The following is a 20,362-nucleotide window of genomic DNA, read 5'->3' as shown; positions in this document are numbered from 1 at the left end:
ATTGGTTGCTAAGGGTGAAAGAAACTATTAACTTGAGAGAAGAAAATTATAAACTCTATTTATTATTTACCCTAACACTTGTCAAGACTTCAGATCTTCTCAGATCCTCAGATGATGTGATGCTTTTTTCAGGTTCATTGTAAACTGAACATCTTTGGTCAGACAAAGTTTCCAATTACGGAAAATTGCAAGAGGCGTTTGTATTTGAAATTCCTACGAACAAAAAAAGATTGATCAATAAAGGGGTGTGCCCCTGATGTCATAGTGCCCCTTTCATGAAGTTTTAGATCTGAAACACAGAACTAACTTTAAAGCGCTTTGAGTTGCTTCAGAAAGCACAATATAAATACAAACTATTTAAAATGTACCTATGGCAGCTAATAGCTACGATTAGATAACAACTACTCTATTTTGCAAATAACCAAATTATTCAAACCCCACACCTCCAGCAGAGAAAACCTTCACAGGGTTAGTAGAACTTCTTATCACCAAGGGTCTGGCGTTAACGTGTAAAAACAGAGGGCGGCCCCTTTGATTCTTAACAAAAATAATCATTGGTCACAGTCATAATCCAGTGCTGAAAGTGGATGTGGGACATTCATGGGCATCCACACTGGCAGTACCTCTGGGTAGAAGAGCTATGTTGAAAATCCCAGATCAGTAAATCAGGAGAACAAAGTCAAAGGTTTCTCAAACATAACCCCTGCAGTAGAAAACTAAAATATATTTTTTTCCCTTTATTTCTTTGTATTGATTCCTAAATGCACAAACTCTGAGGGCAGAAAAGGCCATAACAAGAGATAGAGAATCATTCGGGTTACGCTTCCAGCATCGCATCTCCTGTTAAAGACCAATCTCTTGACAGGCAGAGTCTATAAAGACACTTCTCGCTTCATTGTGTAATGTAAATGCTTGTAGGTAGTTTTATGTGGACATTTCATGGAGTTTTGTTTACCACAATTTTTCTGAAACAGCAAAACAGAACATATCAGGAGCACAACATATACACATAGTCGGGCTGATGTGTAGTGTAGGTATATTTCTTCAAAGCCCAATGAGACTAATTGTCAGGTCAGTGGTCACATCAAAAACATTCATTTAAGATACCATCTAAGATTTAAGATATATCGTCTTAACAAGATAATTAAATCTTTGAAATTAGTTGTGATATCAAAAGACATATAGGCTAGATACATATTTAGAATTTTTAGGTTTCAGTTAAGAGATTGCTTTGCTAGTTTTATTATAATTAATTAATTTGTCACATAGTAACCTGATTTATTTATATATTAATATCTCTAGGGCTCCTGTAGAAATAGAGAATGTTTTGTATTTCATTTATTCAATACGTTAAAGGCAGATCAATCAATCAAAGAAGCACGTAGGGTCCGATATAGCAGCTTTAACTCACATCTTTTATTTCAGGTCTTTCTGTTCTTTAAATTATTTTATTTTATCAGGCAGCACAGTAGGATGCAATCATACCATGCATAGGCTTTCATTGTTTCCATTAAGTTTGATGGATCTGTTTTCCCAATGTCATTTTTTTCTGAAATTGCAAAGGTTCAGTTTTTGCTAGACAATAAAAACAGCTTTATTGGTATTAATAATAGATATCTCCATTATAATTTGTTCATATAGATATAAGCACTATTTGTTTTTCCCCACAAGGTCTGTACGTCCATAACAAATTAATCAAATTCTAGAATATGTGTTGTGTGGATTATAAAAAACATGCAATCTTTGTAATAGGGATAAATTTAGCTCCATACATCTACACGACCAACCTCTTCCATCATTTCCTTCATGTCTCATTGGATTCCTCTTAGTTATATTAACCCAGGGCTTTTCCCATTACACAGTTTCAGTCAGCAACCACCATCATTAAAGGATGGAAGCATCAATATCAAGAGCCGCTTGCGCATCATAAGTAATTTTGTCCCCATAAAAAGAGCCATGAATTAACACATTGCAACCATTTCAGTCAGCGTCAAGGTAATTAATAAAAAGATGTAAATTTGTATGTATTAGTACTGCCACATCTCCACTTATACTATTAAATGATGAGAAATACAAGTGTCCTATTCAATCTGTTTTTAAGCTTTTAATGTTCCATTTCAGTTAAATGTGCCTCTTGTAAAATTGCAATAGAAGTTGTTTCTCTTTCAGAAAAGGACTGTATCCTTTTTATGCTTCCCTGGATTTGTATAGCCTTCAAGATTAAGGGTCTTTGCAAACCAGCAAGTACCAGTAGTTCTAGAATGAATCTTCCCACAAAAAAGAGAAGAAAACACAACAAAGGGAAAATGCCAGTCTGATTAAGCCTGTTATTAGATAAATCCCACCCTATCTAAAACTGAGAATGGGCCTGCCATTTAAATGTAAGGCATTTAATAATAGAAAAGTTGTGTACATCTGCATTAAATAAGAATAATTTGTATTTTGAGTTCGTTCAAATTTTTCATACAAATGTTTCAAACTGTTTTGATTAGCCAAAGATTGGAAGAGAGAGTGAGGGAAGTGTATGTAAATGGCCTATACATCAATCATGTTGAGCCAACTCTTAAAACATGTATAAATCAAATTAAGATGAGAAACCTATCAAGATGAGATGCTCTTTCAATTAAAAACCAAAGGAGTAAATAACTGCAGAGGAGATTTACTTTAAAAAATTTTTCTTTAATCACTCAGAAGCAGTCTATCCAGTGATTGAGAATAAATCGTTAATTTCATGGGTTCTTCATAAGGTTCTTCACCGTTTACTGTGATCTGGCTCAGGCGATTGGAATCACACTATGGAGCCCATAAACCTGTAGTTTATTTTTAACCAAAGCAAACTGTTTGCACTTCCTCCAGACAGACATGATATCTGGATAAATAAAGATCTGTCTCCCATTGTCCTTACTGTCAGACACATTGCATAGCTTTTGTTTTCTTGTATGATTCCTGATCCCCAGATTACAGATGTGTTTGACGAATACAGGCACTCCTTACTCTTCCTCCTAGATATCCTAGCCTAGGATCTCTGGCGCCAAATGAACTGGAAATACCACTGTGTTGTTGTAGCCTGTGTACATCAGTAGAATAGACTGGCTTTTTTTCCCAGGTAATCAACTTCCTGAACCTCTACTGCTATACAGCCGTGGCCAAAAGTTTTGAGAATGACACAAGTATTGGTTTTCACAAAGTGTGTTGCTTCAGTGTTTTCAGATCTTTTTATCAGATGTTACTATGGTATACTGAAGTATAATTACAAGTGTCAAAGGATTTTATTGACAATTACATTCAGTTTATGCAAAGAGTCAATATTTGCAGTGTTGACCCTTCTTTTTCAAGACCTCTGCAATTCACCCTGGTATGCTGTCAATTAACTTCTGGGCCACATCCTGACTGATGGCAGCTCATTCTTGCATAATCAATGCTTGGACTTTGTCAGAATATGTGGGTTTTTGTTTGTCCACCCGCCTCTTGAAGATTGAACACAAATTCTCAATGGAATTAAGATGTTTTGTTCCCCGAGCCACTTAGTTATCACTTTCGCTTGATGGCAAGGCGCTCCTTCATGCGGGAAAAGGCATTGTTCCTCACCAAACTGTTCTTGGATGGTTGGGAGAAGTGGCTCTCGGAGGATGTTTTGGTACTATTCTTTATTCATGGCTGTGTTCTTTGGCAAAATTGTTAGTGAGCCCAATCCCTTGGCTGAGAAGCAACCCCACAGATGAATGGTCTCAGGATGCGTTACTTTTGGCACAACACAGGACTGATGGTAGCGCTCACCTTTTCTTCTCCAGACAAGCCTTTTTCCAGATGCCCTAAACAATCGGTAAGGGGATTCATCAGAAAAAAGGACTTTACCCCAGTCCTCAGCAGTCCAATCCCTGTACCTTTGACAGAATATCAGTCTGTCCCTGATGTTTTTCCTGGAGATAAATGGATTCTTTGCTGCCCTTCTTGGCACCAGGCCATCATCCAAATGTCTTTGCCTCACTGTGCATGCAGATGCACTCGCACCTGACTGCTGTCACTCCTGAGCAACCTCTGCACTAGTGGTACCCCGATCCTGCAGTTGAATCAACTTTAGGAGACGGTCCTGGCTCTTGCTGGACGTCCTTGGGCGCCCTGAAGCCTTTTTAACAATAATTTAACCTCTCTCCTTGAAGTTCTTGATGATCCGATAAATGGTAAATTCAGGTGCAATCTTACTGGCATCAATATCCTGGCCTCTGAAGCCCTTTTTGTGCAAAGCAATGATGACTGCATGTGTTTCCTTGCAGGTAACCATGGTTAACAGAGGAAGAACAATGATTTCAAGCACCACCCTCCTTTTAAAGCTTCCAGTCTGCTATTCTGTCTAAATCAGCATGACAGAGTGATCTCCAGACTTGTCCCCATCAACACTCTCCTCTGTGTTAACAAGAGAATCACTGACATGATGTCAGCTGGTCCTTCTGTGGCAGGGCTGAAATGCAGTGGAAATGGTTTTTTGGGGATTAAGTTAATTTTCATGGCAAAGAGGGACTTTGCAATTAATTGCAATTCATCTGATCACTCTTCATAACATTCTTGATTATATGCAAATTGCCATTATAAAAACTGACGCAGCAGACTTTGTGAAAATGTATATTTGTGTCATTCTCAAAACGTTTGGCCACGGCTGTAGAGTAGCTGGTGGATGTTTATCACGCACAGCATTGTCTTCAGCAGGAAAAACTTGCCTGAAATCTGGCAATTTGTCATTAAAGTCCCAGGATGCTCAGATATAAGCCCTGCATTTGAAAACTAAATTAAACTTTTTCAAATTTCTGCCTATTGATCCCGGTATAACACATCTCTCAGAGCGCAGACAAATGTAAGAAGAGAGACCGAAAATGATTTGGGCAGTGTCTCAGCTTTGTATCTTCTGCTACACGGCACTCTGGCAGATTAAGTTCAATGTAAAACAATGTAAAAGCTGCATCATCCTACTGTATGCAGTGTATGTACTTATCGTGTGCATCTGATTGTACCTTCCCCCTGAGCACTGTGGAATTCGCCTCTACGCTAGTTCACGTGGAAATTTCAAGGACTTTTTGTCCTGAGCCTTAATCTCAGGAAGGCAGATGTAACTGGTGTTTTCTTTGTGTACTCTTATTGCATTCCGCATTTGTTCTTGAAATGGGATTTAGAATGTCAAGGAGGGTGTAAGTTAGGGCTGGGCGATATGGGAAAAAATGTTATCACGATATGTTTTTCCATATTGATCGATCTCGATTCTTAACACGATATGTAGTTTTTGATCAGTTTCCTGAAGCCGTCCCTCTCCACTGTGCTCAGGGGCATCATATCTGTAGCTAAGCAATAAGTAATAGCGCTCGTTATATTTTTTCCCCGCTTCGATTGTTTTCATATGGGGCAATGGCTGCAAAACACGACTGGATGGACTGTTGTTTTGCTAACATAGCATCGCTAACGTTAGCGATGCTAACGGGAGACGTAGTGGTCTTGCCTGTCTCTTTGTTTGGTGTCGTGCAAACTTGAGCCCGCAGAGTCAAACTCTCTGTGTAATCACTGGGATGGTGCCGCCTCAGGTGATTGAAAAGGTTTGTGGTGTTTCCCGTCCTGGCTGGTACCGACCGCCGGCATATTTTGCAGACCGGCTTCGTCTGCTCCTCGTCCTTTTAGCCGTATCCAAACCACATCCACACAACTGACGTCGCGTTACGCTTTATTTCGAAAATGTCTTCGGTTCCGGGTGATGTAGTGATGTCGCTCTCACATTCGGCATTATTTTCGCTGTCCCCGACTTCAGTTTAACTCATTTTTTCAACTTCGTTCTCTCTTGTTCTCTCGATGGGAAGTGGGCGTGTCGTGTCCTAACTGCAGACGGCAGCCGGCAGACTCCGACACTGTTGTTGCGCTTACTTTTGCCACGTGAGATCGAATACATGTCACGAGGAGGTAATCGAAATCGATCAAAATTTTATCGCGATCCCGAATCGGGATCGAAAAATCGCCCAGCCCTAGTGTAAGTAATGCTATAAGTAGAATATTTTCATAATCCCCGAGACTGAGAATCAATGACACTGTTTACTCCAAAGCTCCACATGGAAAAATAAAATCCTGGAAATGGCTTCTGTTACATATCCTCCGCACACACACACACTGCTATTTTGGGAGCCTGCCCACACCACAGGATGATCTCAAAGTCATTAATCCTTGACATCACATTTTGTTTTGTAACCTCAAACTTACACTTTTCGGGAGTTTGCTCATTGCAGAGCTTTGGGTTAATAGCGAGATTTTGACACAGTATTCACAGCAATTTTCTGACACCGGCGCTCCAGCTCTCAATTTAAGTCCCTCTGCTACAACCAGGGCAGTTCAAATCAATACACTCCGCAGCAAACAGACCTTTGAAGACAGTTGAGCCATTTAAAAATCCTCAATGAAGTGACCACCCTGCAGGCATAGGTTGTTAACAGACCTAAACTTATCATTCTAACTTAAAAGGACAGAAAATACATGTTTGAATTGCAAAAAACAACAAAACTGAGACCTGTTTAACTGAGCAATTATTTCATGGTGATTTCTATTGTTCATTGTAAAGTGACAGTTGCTAGTCTGCATTTGGTGCAGTGAGTCATTACACAAATATTGGAATGGGAGCACCAGCTGTTCTCCGCTGTTCCATCCCTTGGTTTGGTGCACATTCATTCACATCAGCCCCTTTTCCACAACGACAAGCAAATCTTTTATATACTTAGCTTGACTCTTCCCTTACATCCTCTCTTTTTTTCTCTCACTCTATTCCCAAGCCTTCTTTGGAGTGCACCCTCTGGCCTCCCGCTCTGCCTCTATTTCAATATCTCTGAAATCATAAAAATCCTTCAGCCATGTCCCATTTCTCTAAAGTGAATTTAATTCTGAGGAGACAGCACATCGGCTGTACATCAGGTAATGATGAATGCTGCTCAGCATGTGCGGAGAATGTGCTGGTTGAGCAAAACCTCCCGACTAATTATTTTGCCAGCATAAGTAATGGAAACAGGCTTTTCTGTGAGTGCACAAACGACAGCTGAGAGCCAATAAGTCAAGGGAGAACGATTAATAATGGGTCTTCCTTTTTTTTTGCAAAGTAAACATCTTTAACTGAGACAGTCCTTTGAAACACTGCTCACAACCAAAGCAAACAGTAATCAGTGATCATTCATTTGCTATGACTGGAGACAACTCAAATAATGAGCATGCTCTCCAACACTCCCTTATCGGCAGCTCCAAACTCAGCAGTGAGAAGTTTTAATTTTCAAGGAAAGCTGATTTTTATCTTCTAATCACAAACCGGTATTGTTATGGGCCCTACCTGCTCCTGCAATAGTAAATGTCACTAGACATTAATCAAAATGACAGCAGACAGAGAGGCTGTGCTGTGCCACAGCTGTAAACTGGATAAAGTGCGCTTTGAAGGCCAAGAGCAGCGGGGGTCAAGCATGTTGGCATGAATGTCAAAACAAAGCTGATACAAAGTGGTAAACAACCGGCCAAAGCTAAATTGCAGTACAAAGGTACAAGTCAAGGTTTTTTTCCAAAGGTGGGTGTAGACTGGAAGATTTAGGATGTCAATCTTTTTAAGAAGAAAGCTCAATGGCCAATTAATTGATTTCACCCCTATGTAATGTTAAGAACTTTGACTTTGTCCTTTGTAGCATTCTGCATAGATACAATGCATGCATTTCACTGCATCCGTTCAACACCGGAATGATGCTAATGTTAGAATATTGTAAATAAACTAGACATAAAGAAAAATGTGGTCAATGGGACCACAATCCATTTCTACTACCTATCGAGGATCGGGGCGCAGGGGCTACAGGTCAAGTAAAGTAGTCCAGATGTCGCCACCAACATTTGTCAGCTCTTCTTTGGGGATTACAAGGTGCTGCCAGCCAGATTTAATTCATACTGTCTCCAGCATGTTCTGAGTCTTCCCCAGGGCCTCCTACCAGTTGGACATACTTGGCAAAATATGTAATGGAAGGCACCAAGGAGGCATCCTGATCAGATGGCCTAACCAAGTCAACCGACTCCTTTCAAAGCAAAGGAGCTGTAATTTAACTTCCATCTCCTCACTGATATATCCTCATCCTATTTCCAAGGCTTTGCCCAGCTAATTTGCAAAGGCTCTCAAGCTTTATCCTGTTCTTTTGGTCACGTCCCAAATCTCATGACCTTAGTGGAGTATTGACAAAAAGATTAATCGGTAAAGTGGGAGTGTTGGCCTTAGATTGAGCTTACTCTTCACTACGGCAGTGCAGTATGACATCTGCTTACTCCTGACACTGCCCCAATGTGCCAATCCCCTGCTCCATTGACAGGTGGATCTGTGGCAGTAAAAAGTGTTTGGTCATTTGCAAAATTCCCAACTCAACATCTTAAGGTTGTTGTCATGGGATGGGGGGTTCTCATGTGAACTACACACATCAGTAATATGATCATACGCAAACATCCACAAATTGGAGTAGTGTATGACATCACACTCGCCAGATGCAAGGGCCCTTACAATTGTGAATGAGCAAGGATACTACAGAGAGATGGCATACACAGATCAGCTGTGAATACATGGCCGGGCTCAGGAAAGGTCATCACCCAGGAGTCAGTGGACAACCCAGAGAGATAACAGGAAAGACATTCACGTGTGACATCAGAGACCATTTTCAACAGAGACAGGTGTTTGTGTCTGTGTGTCTGCGTAGGTTTGTGGGTCAGCCTTACCTGCCAGTCGGAGGGACCCCGAGTTGTAGATGGCCTCGTCTCGCAGCTCCCTCACATGCACAGTGACAGTGGAGACAGCATCGGGCCAAATTCCATCGGACACGCGGACCTGGAACTGATAGGTGCCGGGTGGGGCATTCTCCTTGATGATCAGGAAACCTGTTCGCTTGTTCAGGATAAAGTAACTGAAGAAAAAAAAAAACACAAAAAACAACCACATCAGTAAAAAAAATAGGTATGTTTAGATGACAAAAGGTTTAAAGTTTTCTTCTAATTCACATAAACTAAGCCTTCTACAGGATGAGTAAAATAAATCTTTCACCCTCATGAATCAACAAAATGAATGGACATGTTCAAACAGCCAACCAGATCAGCGAACAGAAACACCACCACATCCCCTTTTAAGCATTGATTTGAATAGAAACTTTTCACAAGCATTCTCAAAGAACAAGCAGGACTCAAGGCTTCTGGCAGTCGCCATCAGGGAAGTTACTGCATCAAGTGCCTCCTGGTTACAGCGATCCCATCCAGTCCAGGATCCAAGAGAACAGTGCAAAGGTCCAGCCTGAGCTGTTTTCTAATGGTTTGGAGTCGGAGAGGGACAAGCTGCTGAATCTACAGGGCTGACCCCTGGTATTGTAGTGATTTGTCAGTAGGCAATTATCAGTGTGTCAGTAAGTCTGGAGAGACCAGTACTTTCAGTTGTTTGACCGTCACATTTTGGCATGGTAACCATCTAAGTGGGAAGAAACACTCAGTAGGAGGTGGTGGTGAAAGTGTATAGGGCCAATGTTAACTAGACTTTATGCACTTTGGTTTGCTCCTTTCAGTTATAGACTCATGTCATCCATAGGCCATGCTATTTGTAGCTGCTATGTGTACCCTTTAGTCAAGTTAAGGGTACATGTTAAATTAATTGAGAATGCTTTGTTTTTTAATGGGATGAAATATCATTATTGACAGCTGAGACTGACCAATGATTGGTTGAGGGCTTGTGTGGCACAAACCACGATCATTACTGTGCAGGATCCAAATGACATCATTTATATATGCAGCAACCCCTTCCAATAAATAGTCCCAATGTCCCTACAAACCAATCCATGGTGTAGACTGTATTATACAGCCCTGACAGTCAATATGTTACTTAAGAACTGGGATTTCTGGAGAACATGATGCATAATGTTCTTACCTTTATACTTAAATATGTATCATTAAAAAAAATATACAATTATCAATTGTCCTAAGCATCATATTGTTCAAGCTATGTATAACAAATACAATGTCTGTGGGCTGTGGGATATAAAGGCTCCATAGCCTTTCCTGTCCTTTTGCCAGACGGATTAAGATAGAACAGTGGAAATATGTTTTCATCCCCCTCGGCCATGTGTTTGACTCTGCATTTCACTCTGTATCTTAGTGTTTACTCTGTTTTCTGCTGTTAACCAATTCCCCTCTGGGAGAATAACAGAAAGTGAGCAGAGACGATACATTAGGTTGAGAGGCAAGGGGAAAAACGAGACCGACTAATAGGCACAAAGACATGTGAGGAAGCAATTTCACTTGGTTCTTGTCTACATGCTCCCCTTGTACATTAAATGAGCTCATTCAAGTTTAATTAGAGAGGTAATCCAAGAACCTTGGCAAATCAAATAATAAACCACTTGGAGACACAAGGGCCACATTAACAAATTTTACAGCACATGTTATGGTGTGTAGATTATGCCTTAGAGGCCTAGCACTTTATTCCAGGTTCCATCACTAAAAAAAACATTTTACATGTCTAGTAAGACTACCAATACGTTTTATTGAAATTTATGTCAACTACTTACATTTCTGGCCACTTCTACTCCAGTAAAAGTAGGACACATGGAACTATTCAGACTGATAAACGAATATACAAAGTCGAAATACAAATGCTCAATATGTGCTGTGCAATGTGATAGTTACAACCTCCTACAATGAAACCTCTTGATCCGAAGTGCCCAGAATTGAGCAGCTGAAGTGCACACTTACACTGAACAAAAGCTGTTGTGCTTGATTTGATTTAGTGAAATGAAAATATATAAAGCAGACCAGAACAAACTATAACAGGATCCATTTTGTGAGAAGCCAGGACAGTAGGCATTAGGCAATGTGCTGTGAGCTCAGCTTAGGTTTGAAACCTTCAGAGAGAGAGAGAGATGTCATGAAATGTTAATGCTGTATATTACACCCAGTCCTCCACGGGGCTGAACCTCGACTTTGATAGAGACAGAACAAAAAAGTGTCAATGTGATTTTAGCTCAGTTTGGAAGATGAAGGACAAGGTGTTGTGGTGCTGGAGTGTCACTGTATGTGTTTCTGGGACGTGTGTGTGTGTAATTGAAATAAATATATATCCAAATTAAGACTTTTAGCATTGAGAACCCTCAAGGACAGTCTTTGAAAAACTAAAAAAAGGAACTATGAAGACCGAAAGAGAAAGGATAAGAAAATTGATTATCAGCCAAAGGAGTAAAACAACATAAAAAACAAATTACAGAATGGTTAGGTAGTGGAGAAAAGGAGGATGGTAAACAGATGTAAGATAATTGAAGAACAGATTATAGATTATCAGGCTGAAAGAAATCAGGCCAAAAAAACGTTTCTTTCCTGTCCTGATTCAAGAGCATGCTATTTAAATTTGAGGGCAATACTTCTTGATTTCCCATTAGATCTTGTTGCTCTCTCATTGAAATAATCCCTGCTTAAGTGCAAATTTTCCCTGCTCCTGCTCAAAACCGTTTGTCAGCACTCAGAAAAACTGTCGCTACACATATGTCCTGTGACTCCATCTCCTCAAGCTCAGGCTGCTTCTGTACACTCATTAAAATTCTAGATATCTGCTCTAACGCTTTGGATTTTTGTGAAATGATTAATCGACAATTCCAACTAATAGAATAGCAGGTATGACAATAGGCAATGACGTAGTCACTGTCTAAGATGAACATATATTACGGATTCAATAATACAGCTGAGACAGTAGACTTTACCCAACTACAACTCTTTGAAGCTTTATAAAACATGTTAGTCTTATCAAACATCTTTAAGTCTTTTGATTGGAATAACACAAAACAATGCCAGACCAAACTCCATCCAAGATCCTGTTAAATTAAGTAAATTAAAAAGTTACTATTGCATAACAAATGAGATATAGGCCCCTATAGAGAAACTCCAATAGTCAAAAAATTTGTATTGACAATTTGCTCGTTATATTTATGGGTGTCTGAGGCTCTTACCAAGTCTACATCCTCTTTCACACTGATCAGAAAAAAGAATGCTTTTTGTTTGGCATTTCGGATTGGCTGCTTACCATCATTTATTATATAATAAGACGGTTAGACTTGAATACATAATGATTTAACGTAATTATGGATTTGTGTGGCACTGGCCCCCAAAAAGCCAGACCACTGGTCTGTGGTTACAGATGATAATTCAAATATATTTAGGTTTTTTTTATTGGCGCTATTTAAGATATATTTTCCACACAGCAGTACATCTATGACAATACGCTTGGCTCTCAAGAGTTATTACACAAAATTGTGTTAAAACCATTGACAGACAAACTATCTAACTACTATTCTATCCGCATTTCATTGTTTATGAATAGGAAATGTAATATATCATGTTATAAAGTAGCTTCTATGAGTATGACACTTTGAAAAACCACAGCTGGTGAGGTCAGACATGCATACAGGCTAATGAATTCCTTTCAATGTGTAACACATATTGTTCCATTAGTTTTACTGAAGATTAAGATCCACATCTCTGCTCCTGATTTCTTTGAGTTGGTTTAACTGACTGTGAATATGAATTATGTAACATGAATGTTCTGTATCTACCATACCGTTCCTACCGAGCCCATCACTTCTTAGAAATGTCACATCTTGGACTGATTACATAGAATGTCACCCTGTGTGTTCTCATGAATGCATTAATGTAGATTGACCCAGTGGCAGAGCAGATTGCATTGCCTGTGATACAGTGAAAGAGAACTATGCAACCTGGTGAACTGTTAAGTGGAAAACCAGCTATAGGTAAGCAATAAACCACAAGGCTCCCATGTTTCAAATATGACTTTACCAATTAATTTGAAGAAAGCAATAGAACCAATAAAATATAATATGATCCAGGTTGGTAAATGTGATACACAACTGTCAGTAAGAGACGCTGTGTGTTATGAAGAAGTAATATTATGAAATGAGAGTGCACGCTCTTGAATAAAGATTGATATGAAACTCTACTGCAGCAGCTTAATCCATAAATCTGGGAGGTGAAGTTGGTTCATGAGCTACAAACAAATAGGCAAGCAATCATCAAAATGAATACAAAAATATTAAGTAAAATAAGTGTCGATATATAAGCGATTTATAAAATAAAAATAACGAGCCAACAAAAAAAATTGGCTAATTTGGCATTAAAAAGGCGACACTTTAAATTTACTCTGTGAAGCTTGATTATTGGCTTTGTTAAAAAAAAATGTTTTACAGGTATATTATCAGTCATCAAGGGACAGACCTTTGACCCCCCCCAAGCTCTTTTCAACTGGAACATGGTGCTGGTTTCAAGCTGGTTCAACTTGCAAAAGTGCTAAATACCAGTTTGCTTATCCAAAGGACAAGAGCCCGTAATTATGTGACAATATACTGTACATCACTGTCTACAAATATGATCTATTAATCCTGAAGTCAAACTAATAATTTGTACCAAATTTGAAAAGAACCTAAATAGATCTGAGATTGTAATGATGTATTTGTGAATCCTAAAGTAAGAGCTTTCATAAGTGCTAAATACAAGAGTAGAATAAACTTCTACAATGTTGCAATTGGTTTTATAGAAGGACATGTCCAGGCTTATGGTCTATATGACTTAACTATATTAGAATATCAGACATCTCCTGCATTAAATAGCTCCCTTGCATGTGTTTATGACACAGTTGTGGTTTGAAAATGCAGACAAAGAAGAAGAAATGTGGGCATTTAAGACAGTTTCATTCCATCTGTATGTGCAGATGGCCTAGATGTATGTTTTAGTCGAATAGAAATGTTGCATTTTCATTTACAAATGATCCATAGGGCAGTTTTCTTTTTCTTGTGTCATAGGCCTTAAATGTGAAGTACCGGGCTTAAATGGTTCATGGCGAGTCACATTATTTTATGAGGCGCCGTCGGGGACATTATTCTGAATTACCATGCATAAACATGAATTAAACTAAACCCATTCTAGGACTTCGGTGAAATAACTCATTCAAATGAAAAATTTTTACACAAAACAGAAACACTCTGACACAAACAACTAAAAAAGTACCTGTTCACATATACAATCCAAAGGTGAAACCCTTTATATTCACTACTAAAAAGTATACACACTTATCACACGACATTATTTACCTTGGCACATGTCCTTCAAAGACGTAGGTCTTGTTGTCCCAGTCATCCGGGTCAGGAGAGTAGACCTTACCAAGCACTGTGGTTGGCATACGACCTTATGACAGAAGACACATCAGTTAATGAGATTACCAGGTTAAATGGCCAACAGCATTTAGATTTGTCGGTATGTGATTGACGCTGGACACCCTGGAGAGGTTAAAGAGAAAACGTGTTACACTGGCCTCTATTTCTTCAGTAAAACGTTTGTGAGAGAATATGTGTTGGCTTTCTGCATGCGTTGCCTAGGTGTCCATGTGTTTGAAATGAACAATGCAGATTTGAGGCTGATTTGCCATTCCCTTTCAGCTGAACTAAGAAATGACATTGCAGGTGATTGGCAAAAGGAGATGGAAATGCATAACAGAAATGCTGTTTGAATGCACAATGATTATAATCATTTGGACGGAACTGCTGTTCTCTCCCTGCAGCTCCTCACACTCTGAGCCATGTGGGAATTACTCTGAGGGTACCCTTCACAATTTAAAGGCAGACCATGACATGCTGAGTTTTAACCTGTTGTTGGCCTTTGCCAGAAACTTTGGAGGAAGAAAGTTACACAGCAATGGAAATGATGATGCTACTATTTTTTCGCACAACATGTTGTGACAAACAGCATACAAGTAACGGCTCCTCTTTTTATTTGATGAGAAAGGATGCAAATACTTGTCCATTTTCTAAAGTTGATGATGAATAACAATTCTAACACCTTTACTGACAAAATAATCTCTTTAGAATCCAATACAAGCCGCATCAAATTACGAGCTTCACTGTATTCTAGCTTGTGATACTCGTTTATGTGGTCTGTTTTCTATCCTGTACCAAATGTGAAAACTAAACAGAAAAATATAAAATAATTTAGCAGTGTTTAACTGCATCAAGCTGAGCTACAGTGTGACCCTTAGCATAGCATTATAGGAGTCATTGTGACTGAACACCGATCATGCAGACAATACTAATGTGGTGATGATTGGTGGGTTGAGGCAGAGGTGAATAACCCAATTAAAATGTGTGTGTGTGTCTGTATCTCCGTGTGTGTCGGTTGAAATTACTGCACACTGATTAGGAATTACTGTAAATCACTGCCAGTATGATTTTTCACCTACAGAGAAAATTACCCTCCATAGCAAAAATCAAACTGAGCTTGAAAATGTTAAATATCAGTTGGATACATTCTGAAGATGTAGACGATCTTCTCACCTCTGTGACTGTTGATGAAAATCTTTTTCTCCCCTGCCACATGTGCATGATCATTCTGGTCTCCGATAGTCACTGTCAGGGTGGTGGTCACAGTTTTGGCTGGACGGCCACTGTCACTCATTATAATAGGAATGAGGAATTCTTTCTGGCGTTCACGGTCAAACATCCGCAGAGCAGTTAGTGTGGCAGTGCCATTCAGGTTGTCTTGGAGGTAGAAGTCATTGTTGTGGCGATACTCAGGGGGGATGGAGAAGTGAAAGGGGGGGCCATTCTCTGGAGAGTCCTGGTCCACAGCTCGCAGGAGGGTCGATGTTAGATTCAACCTCACTACCTAAACAAGGAGGGAGAGCATAAGGCATTAGCGCTTACTCAGGTTGGAATTTTTTCATCTGAACCACCAGTGAACAAAGATTATCCTTAGCTTCTTCCTAACTTCCTTCCTTTTTAGTAACTCATTGCATCAAATCTGTAGGGCACATGTTACATGAGCTCAAACCCAGTAGAGCTTACCTGTGGTCCCACCACATTCTCAAATACCATTGGGGAGTATGCTGCCTCAAACTCTGGTCCATTATCATTCACATCCAACAGAGGCAGCTGTACTGTTGCACTGCCTGATAGACGTGGAACCCCATGATCGGTTGCTATGACAATCAAGTGATGCTGGGGTGCACTCTCCCGATCCAGAGGCTGGGCTACAGAGAGCACACCAGACTGGTCAATGGTGAATAGTCCCTCAGGATCTGAGTCCTCTGATAGGCTGTAGGTGATGTCACGGTTCTGGCCTGAATCAGAGTCACTGGCAACCAAACGTGCCACACTGGTTCCCACAGGGATGTCCTCGGGTAGCGGGGCGAGAGAAAGAAAGTGTGGAATGAAGACAGGAGCATGGTCATTGTAGTCCTCTACTTCCACCACACAGTGAAGAAGGCTGGAAAAGTCCAGGTCTTCCACCTGAAACATCAACCACAATAGGTCTCAAATTGTATTCAAGTGTTGTATAGACAAGATCAAGACTACAAGTAAAGTACATTGGACACATTGCAGCTCAGCTTTTTGGCTAACGATGGCCAATGTACACAGCAGTAACTGTGATTAGACAGAAAAGTTATTGAGTTAAAGTTGGAGTTAAAGTGGCCCATGCTAGAGTTAATAAAACAACAATTTGTATAATTTAGATGAAACACACTCACTAGAATTATTTCATATTAAATTTCTGTCAATAGATCTCGTTCACCTAAATCTTACACACTGAACCTTTAGGATACATAATGATAATAGGACTACCACTAAAGCTAATAAAGGTTGCCTTGAAAAGCTTTAAAGTTGCTGTCTGCAACTGATATGAGATACCAGGTGTTTGAATGGCTTCACAGATGTCTTTGTCCTAGCTTCTGATGGAAGCCATAACAGGCTGATTTAAAGTTGTAGTGCAAAGACAAAAAACTTTAAGATCACAAATGTAGGAAAATTCTCAAAACCTCTGCTGTTTTATTTTTCTGTCAGTTACAATAATTCACAAAAAACGTTCAAGGAACATGCTGTATGTGAATGTGTTCAACAATACTGAAGCTAAGTAAGAATGATCTTCAATAACGCAAGCATGTCTATTTGGAATTGCTTCCATTTCCTGTACCTTCAGGGTGAGGTTGAACCTCTGCTCGCTGTGGCGTTCATAGTCCAGTCGTTTCTTCAGCCGCAGGGTGCCACGCTGCTCCTGCTTGTGACTGACCATGTAGAACTTCTGCTCTTGGTCTCCAGACACAACACTGAAAGTGAGCTGGGCATTCTCTCCAGTATCTCTGTCCTCTGCAGCAAGGTCCAATACCTTAGAACAAGCAGGAAGATCATGTGAATACAGTTTGAAGGTTCTATCCCATTGGGGTTGGTGGCCTCTGGCAAGTTGGCAAAATGTTTTTGACGGAAGCAGATTAGCAGAGCTTCAGAGGTTACAGGCAATGTGTTTCTGTTTTTTTTCGACAACTGATATTATGTCAATATTCAGTTATATATTGAACAATTATATTATTTGAAACGCGCTTAAAAGAGTCAAATGGTGTAACTCTATTGGAAAGTGACAAGAAAAAGGCTGGGGCTTATATTCAATGCTACTTATATTAAAAGCTTGGATGTGACAGACGTAGAAGCAGAGATGGGTCTTGGAAAGTGTCATGCTGAACATTGAACGCTGATATAAATGCTACATTGGTTAAGTAGCAATAAGAAAACATACACATGTGTCTTTTAAATGTCCTGTTCTTTAAGTGGATGAATTTGTTTAAATCGGAAGATTAGTTTGATCTATGCTGTGGTCAAACTCTATCTTTCTGAAACAAAGCCCATAATTTCCATCAAAATATCTAGGTCACTGCAGCTTGACAGACGTTGAATGATGAATTTCTACACCAGTAATTAGTTCACTTGGGCTCTCTACCACTATGTCCTGAGCAGGTAGTGTCCTGTGCTGGTGGGAGGGAGCCTATATCTTACATGGACTAAAATAGGAAGTTATAGTGTACTATACTGAGCAAGAGATACCAAATAAATGTGCAAATGTTCTTCAAGGTCAGGACAGAACATATGCCTCATGCTTCTCAATGGAAAAGGTGCCTTTACTGGTTTTCCAAATACAGCAGATATCTTTGTATTTCTTCTTGATATTCATTTAAATGGAGTAAAATACTCTCAAACTTTGTAATCACATGAACTACCCTCAAAATCAAAGACACTATGCTCTAGTGCAGGCTGCTGAACTATATCTCTATCCACCAAATGGTAAATTTACATTTGTACAGGTCATTTAAAAGGCATGAAACAAAATAGTGTCTTTAGTGTATCCCACTTAAATGGTGCCTCAACAGTGAGGCATCTACCCACCTCTGCATTGGGGTCTGCATTCTCTGAGATCCTTGCTAAGCAGGTGTGATCCGTGAACCTTGGAGCATGGTCGTTCACATCATTGATCTGAATAGTTGCAGTTCCGGTACCAGTCATCCCTCCACCATCTCTAGCCTCCACGACCAGGAGGTAGGACTCAACCTGCTCTCTGTCCAGACCACCCATGGCAACAGTGATTGTTCCTGTGGTGGGGTTTATGGTAAACATTTCTGAGAAAGTCGGCACTCCTCCTCCCACCTCAACGTTACTGCCATCTAGACTACCCACAATCCTGTAAGAGAGCACGGCATTCTGCCCCACAGCGGAGTCGTCCAGGTCGGTGGCTGTCATTTCCATCACAGACGTCCCTACTACCGAGTTCTCTGCCACATCTCCTTGGCAGCTGGGGGCGCAGGTGAAGACAGGCGCATTGTCATTGATATCCCAAACGTTAATGATGACATCAGTGAAGCCCGTCAGACCTTCGCCACCTTCGTCAGTGGCCAGGACGACAAATCGCCACACAGCGCGCTCCTCGCGGTCCAGAGTCCTCTGGGCGTAGATTTTGCCTGTGACCTCATCAATTATGAATTCGCTCTCTGCACCCTGGCCGTGGAGAGAGTAACGCAGGGCCTCTGGGTCGGCATCCTTATCTGGGTCAGACGCCGTTACCTACAACATCAGAGGCGCAGTGAGACAGAGAGAAGGAGATGAGAGTGTAATCACTGGCATTTTTTCAACACTATTTAATAATTGAATTGCTGCTGACTTGGCGTGATGTCTTAACTGGACACACTTCACAACTGCTCTGTGCAGTTATAAAACCCCCAGTAGGTAAATCTGGCCATGATCCAACCTGCTGTGCCCCAGCCCACACCTCCTCTGCCTCTTTTCTTCTGTCTACCACTTCTCACTCATCCTCTGAACATAAGCAGCAATTACACCCTGAGCAAGATGTTTCAATTTGGCACGGAAATTGCAGTGTGATGTAGAGACAAAATTAACTGTGTTCCTTTAAAGGGGGAAGAAATGTGCTCTTACATGTGAAGGGAGGGAGGAGAGCAACGGGCTTACAATGAATCACTTTCAAACCAAAGTGTAGTCAGTCCTATAGAACGGCTTAATGATGGTGAGACAAATATGTGTTATTGAGCTAGAGCGGAGCTGAACAAGTGTGACAATTTACACAAATTTTAATGTTTTATTCATCAGAATGATAATTTATAGAAAATACAGCTTCAGGGTTAGCGCCCAAATGATCTAGAAATAGACCGTATATGGCCACGGCTGCACAGTAATTGCCGGGTAAAGACTAAAATCAATGTTTAAAATGAAATGCAAACAGAAAAAAGGAAAGGGGCTAAATAATGGTGAACTCACACTCGATTACATTTCTGCTGCCTTTTAGAGAAGCTCAGTGTATGAAAGAGAGGATGCTGACTAAAGGCAAAAATACTCTAAGTCATTAATTATACAACAACTCAGTAAAGCCTTTACAGTTTGAAGTGTTTTTCCTTTCTAATTAAGACACATTCAACAAAATGCACGCTTTTAAAATTGTACACTGATTTCTAGCAAAAACAAAGTCGCAACGGAATCTATTCTAGCAATAGGGTATAGATCTGCTTCAGCTCACAGCCTGAAAGTTAAATCTTGTGCAACAGCTTCACAAGTTGATGATCCAAGTACACTAGAAAACATACAAATGATGACACAGAATTGGATTGAAATGTACAGCTGAACAATAACTGGACGGTACCTGTAACACAAACACTGGGGAACCATCCAGCTCCTCTGTTACGCTTCCGTAGTATTCATTAACGGTAAACACTGGCGCCTCATCATTCTTGTTGACCACGTTTACCGTCACCGTGGTGTAATCTTCCCACTTCCCATCTGAGGCCAGCACATGAAGCTTGTACCTGAGCAAAAATGTCCGCGTTGTCAGGAGCAGTCACACAATAAACAAACACTTATATCCAAATGGACTTACTTATTTGTTCTTGATCACTAAAACTACTTTGATATGATCTTAAGTCTCAGAAGTGAACTTTAAAGCTAAAAAAAACAACAACAGGGAATATAACATCATGTAT

General features: G+C 40.1%; 1 protein-coding gene across 1 annotated transcript in view; it reads right to left on the bottom strand.

Moving 5' to 3' along the window:
• Positions 1-20,362, bottom strand: part of si:ch211-186j3.6 (neural-cadherin) — a 295,947-nt gene that overhangs the window by 109,941 nt on the left and 165,644 nt on the right. Inside the window, exons 18-24 of the mRNA XM_061068864.1 lie at positions 20,026-20,188; positions 18,267-18,938; positions 17,026-17,217; positions 15,900-16,343; positions 15,390-15,720; positions 14,154-14,247; positions 8,746-8,930 (exon numbers count right to left, since the gene is read on the bottom strand). Coding sequence (XP_060924847.1) covers positions 8,746-8,930; positions 14,154-14,247; positions 15,390-15,720; positions 15,900-16,343; positions 17,026-17,217; positions 18,267-18,938; positions 20,026-20,188 — 2,081 coding nt within the window. The remainder of the gene's footprint in view (positions 1-8,745; positions 8,931-14,153; positions 14,248-15,389; positions 15,721-15,899; positions 16,344-17,025; positions 17,218-18,266; positions 18,939-20,025; positions 20,189-20,362) is intronic.

Source organism: Limanda limanda, chromosome 3 (genome assembly GCF_963576545.1).
Source record: "Limanda limanda chromosome 3, fLimLim1.1, whole genome shotgun sequence".
NCBI classification, from domain to species: domain Eukaryota; kingdom Metazoa; phylum Chordata; class Actinopteri; order Pleuronectiformes; family Pleuronectidae; genus Limanda; species Limanda limanda.
This window is presented reverse-complemented; position numbering and strand designations above follow the sequence as displayed.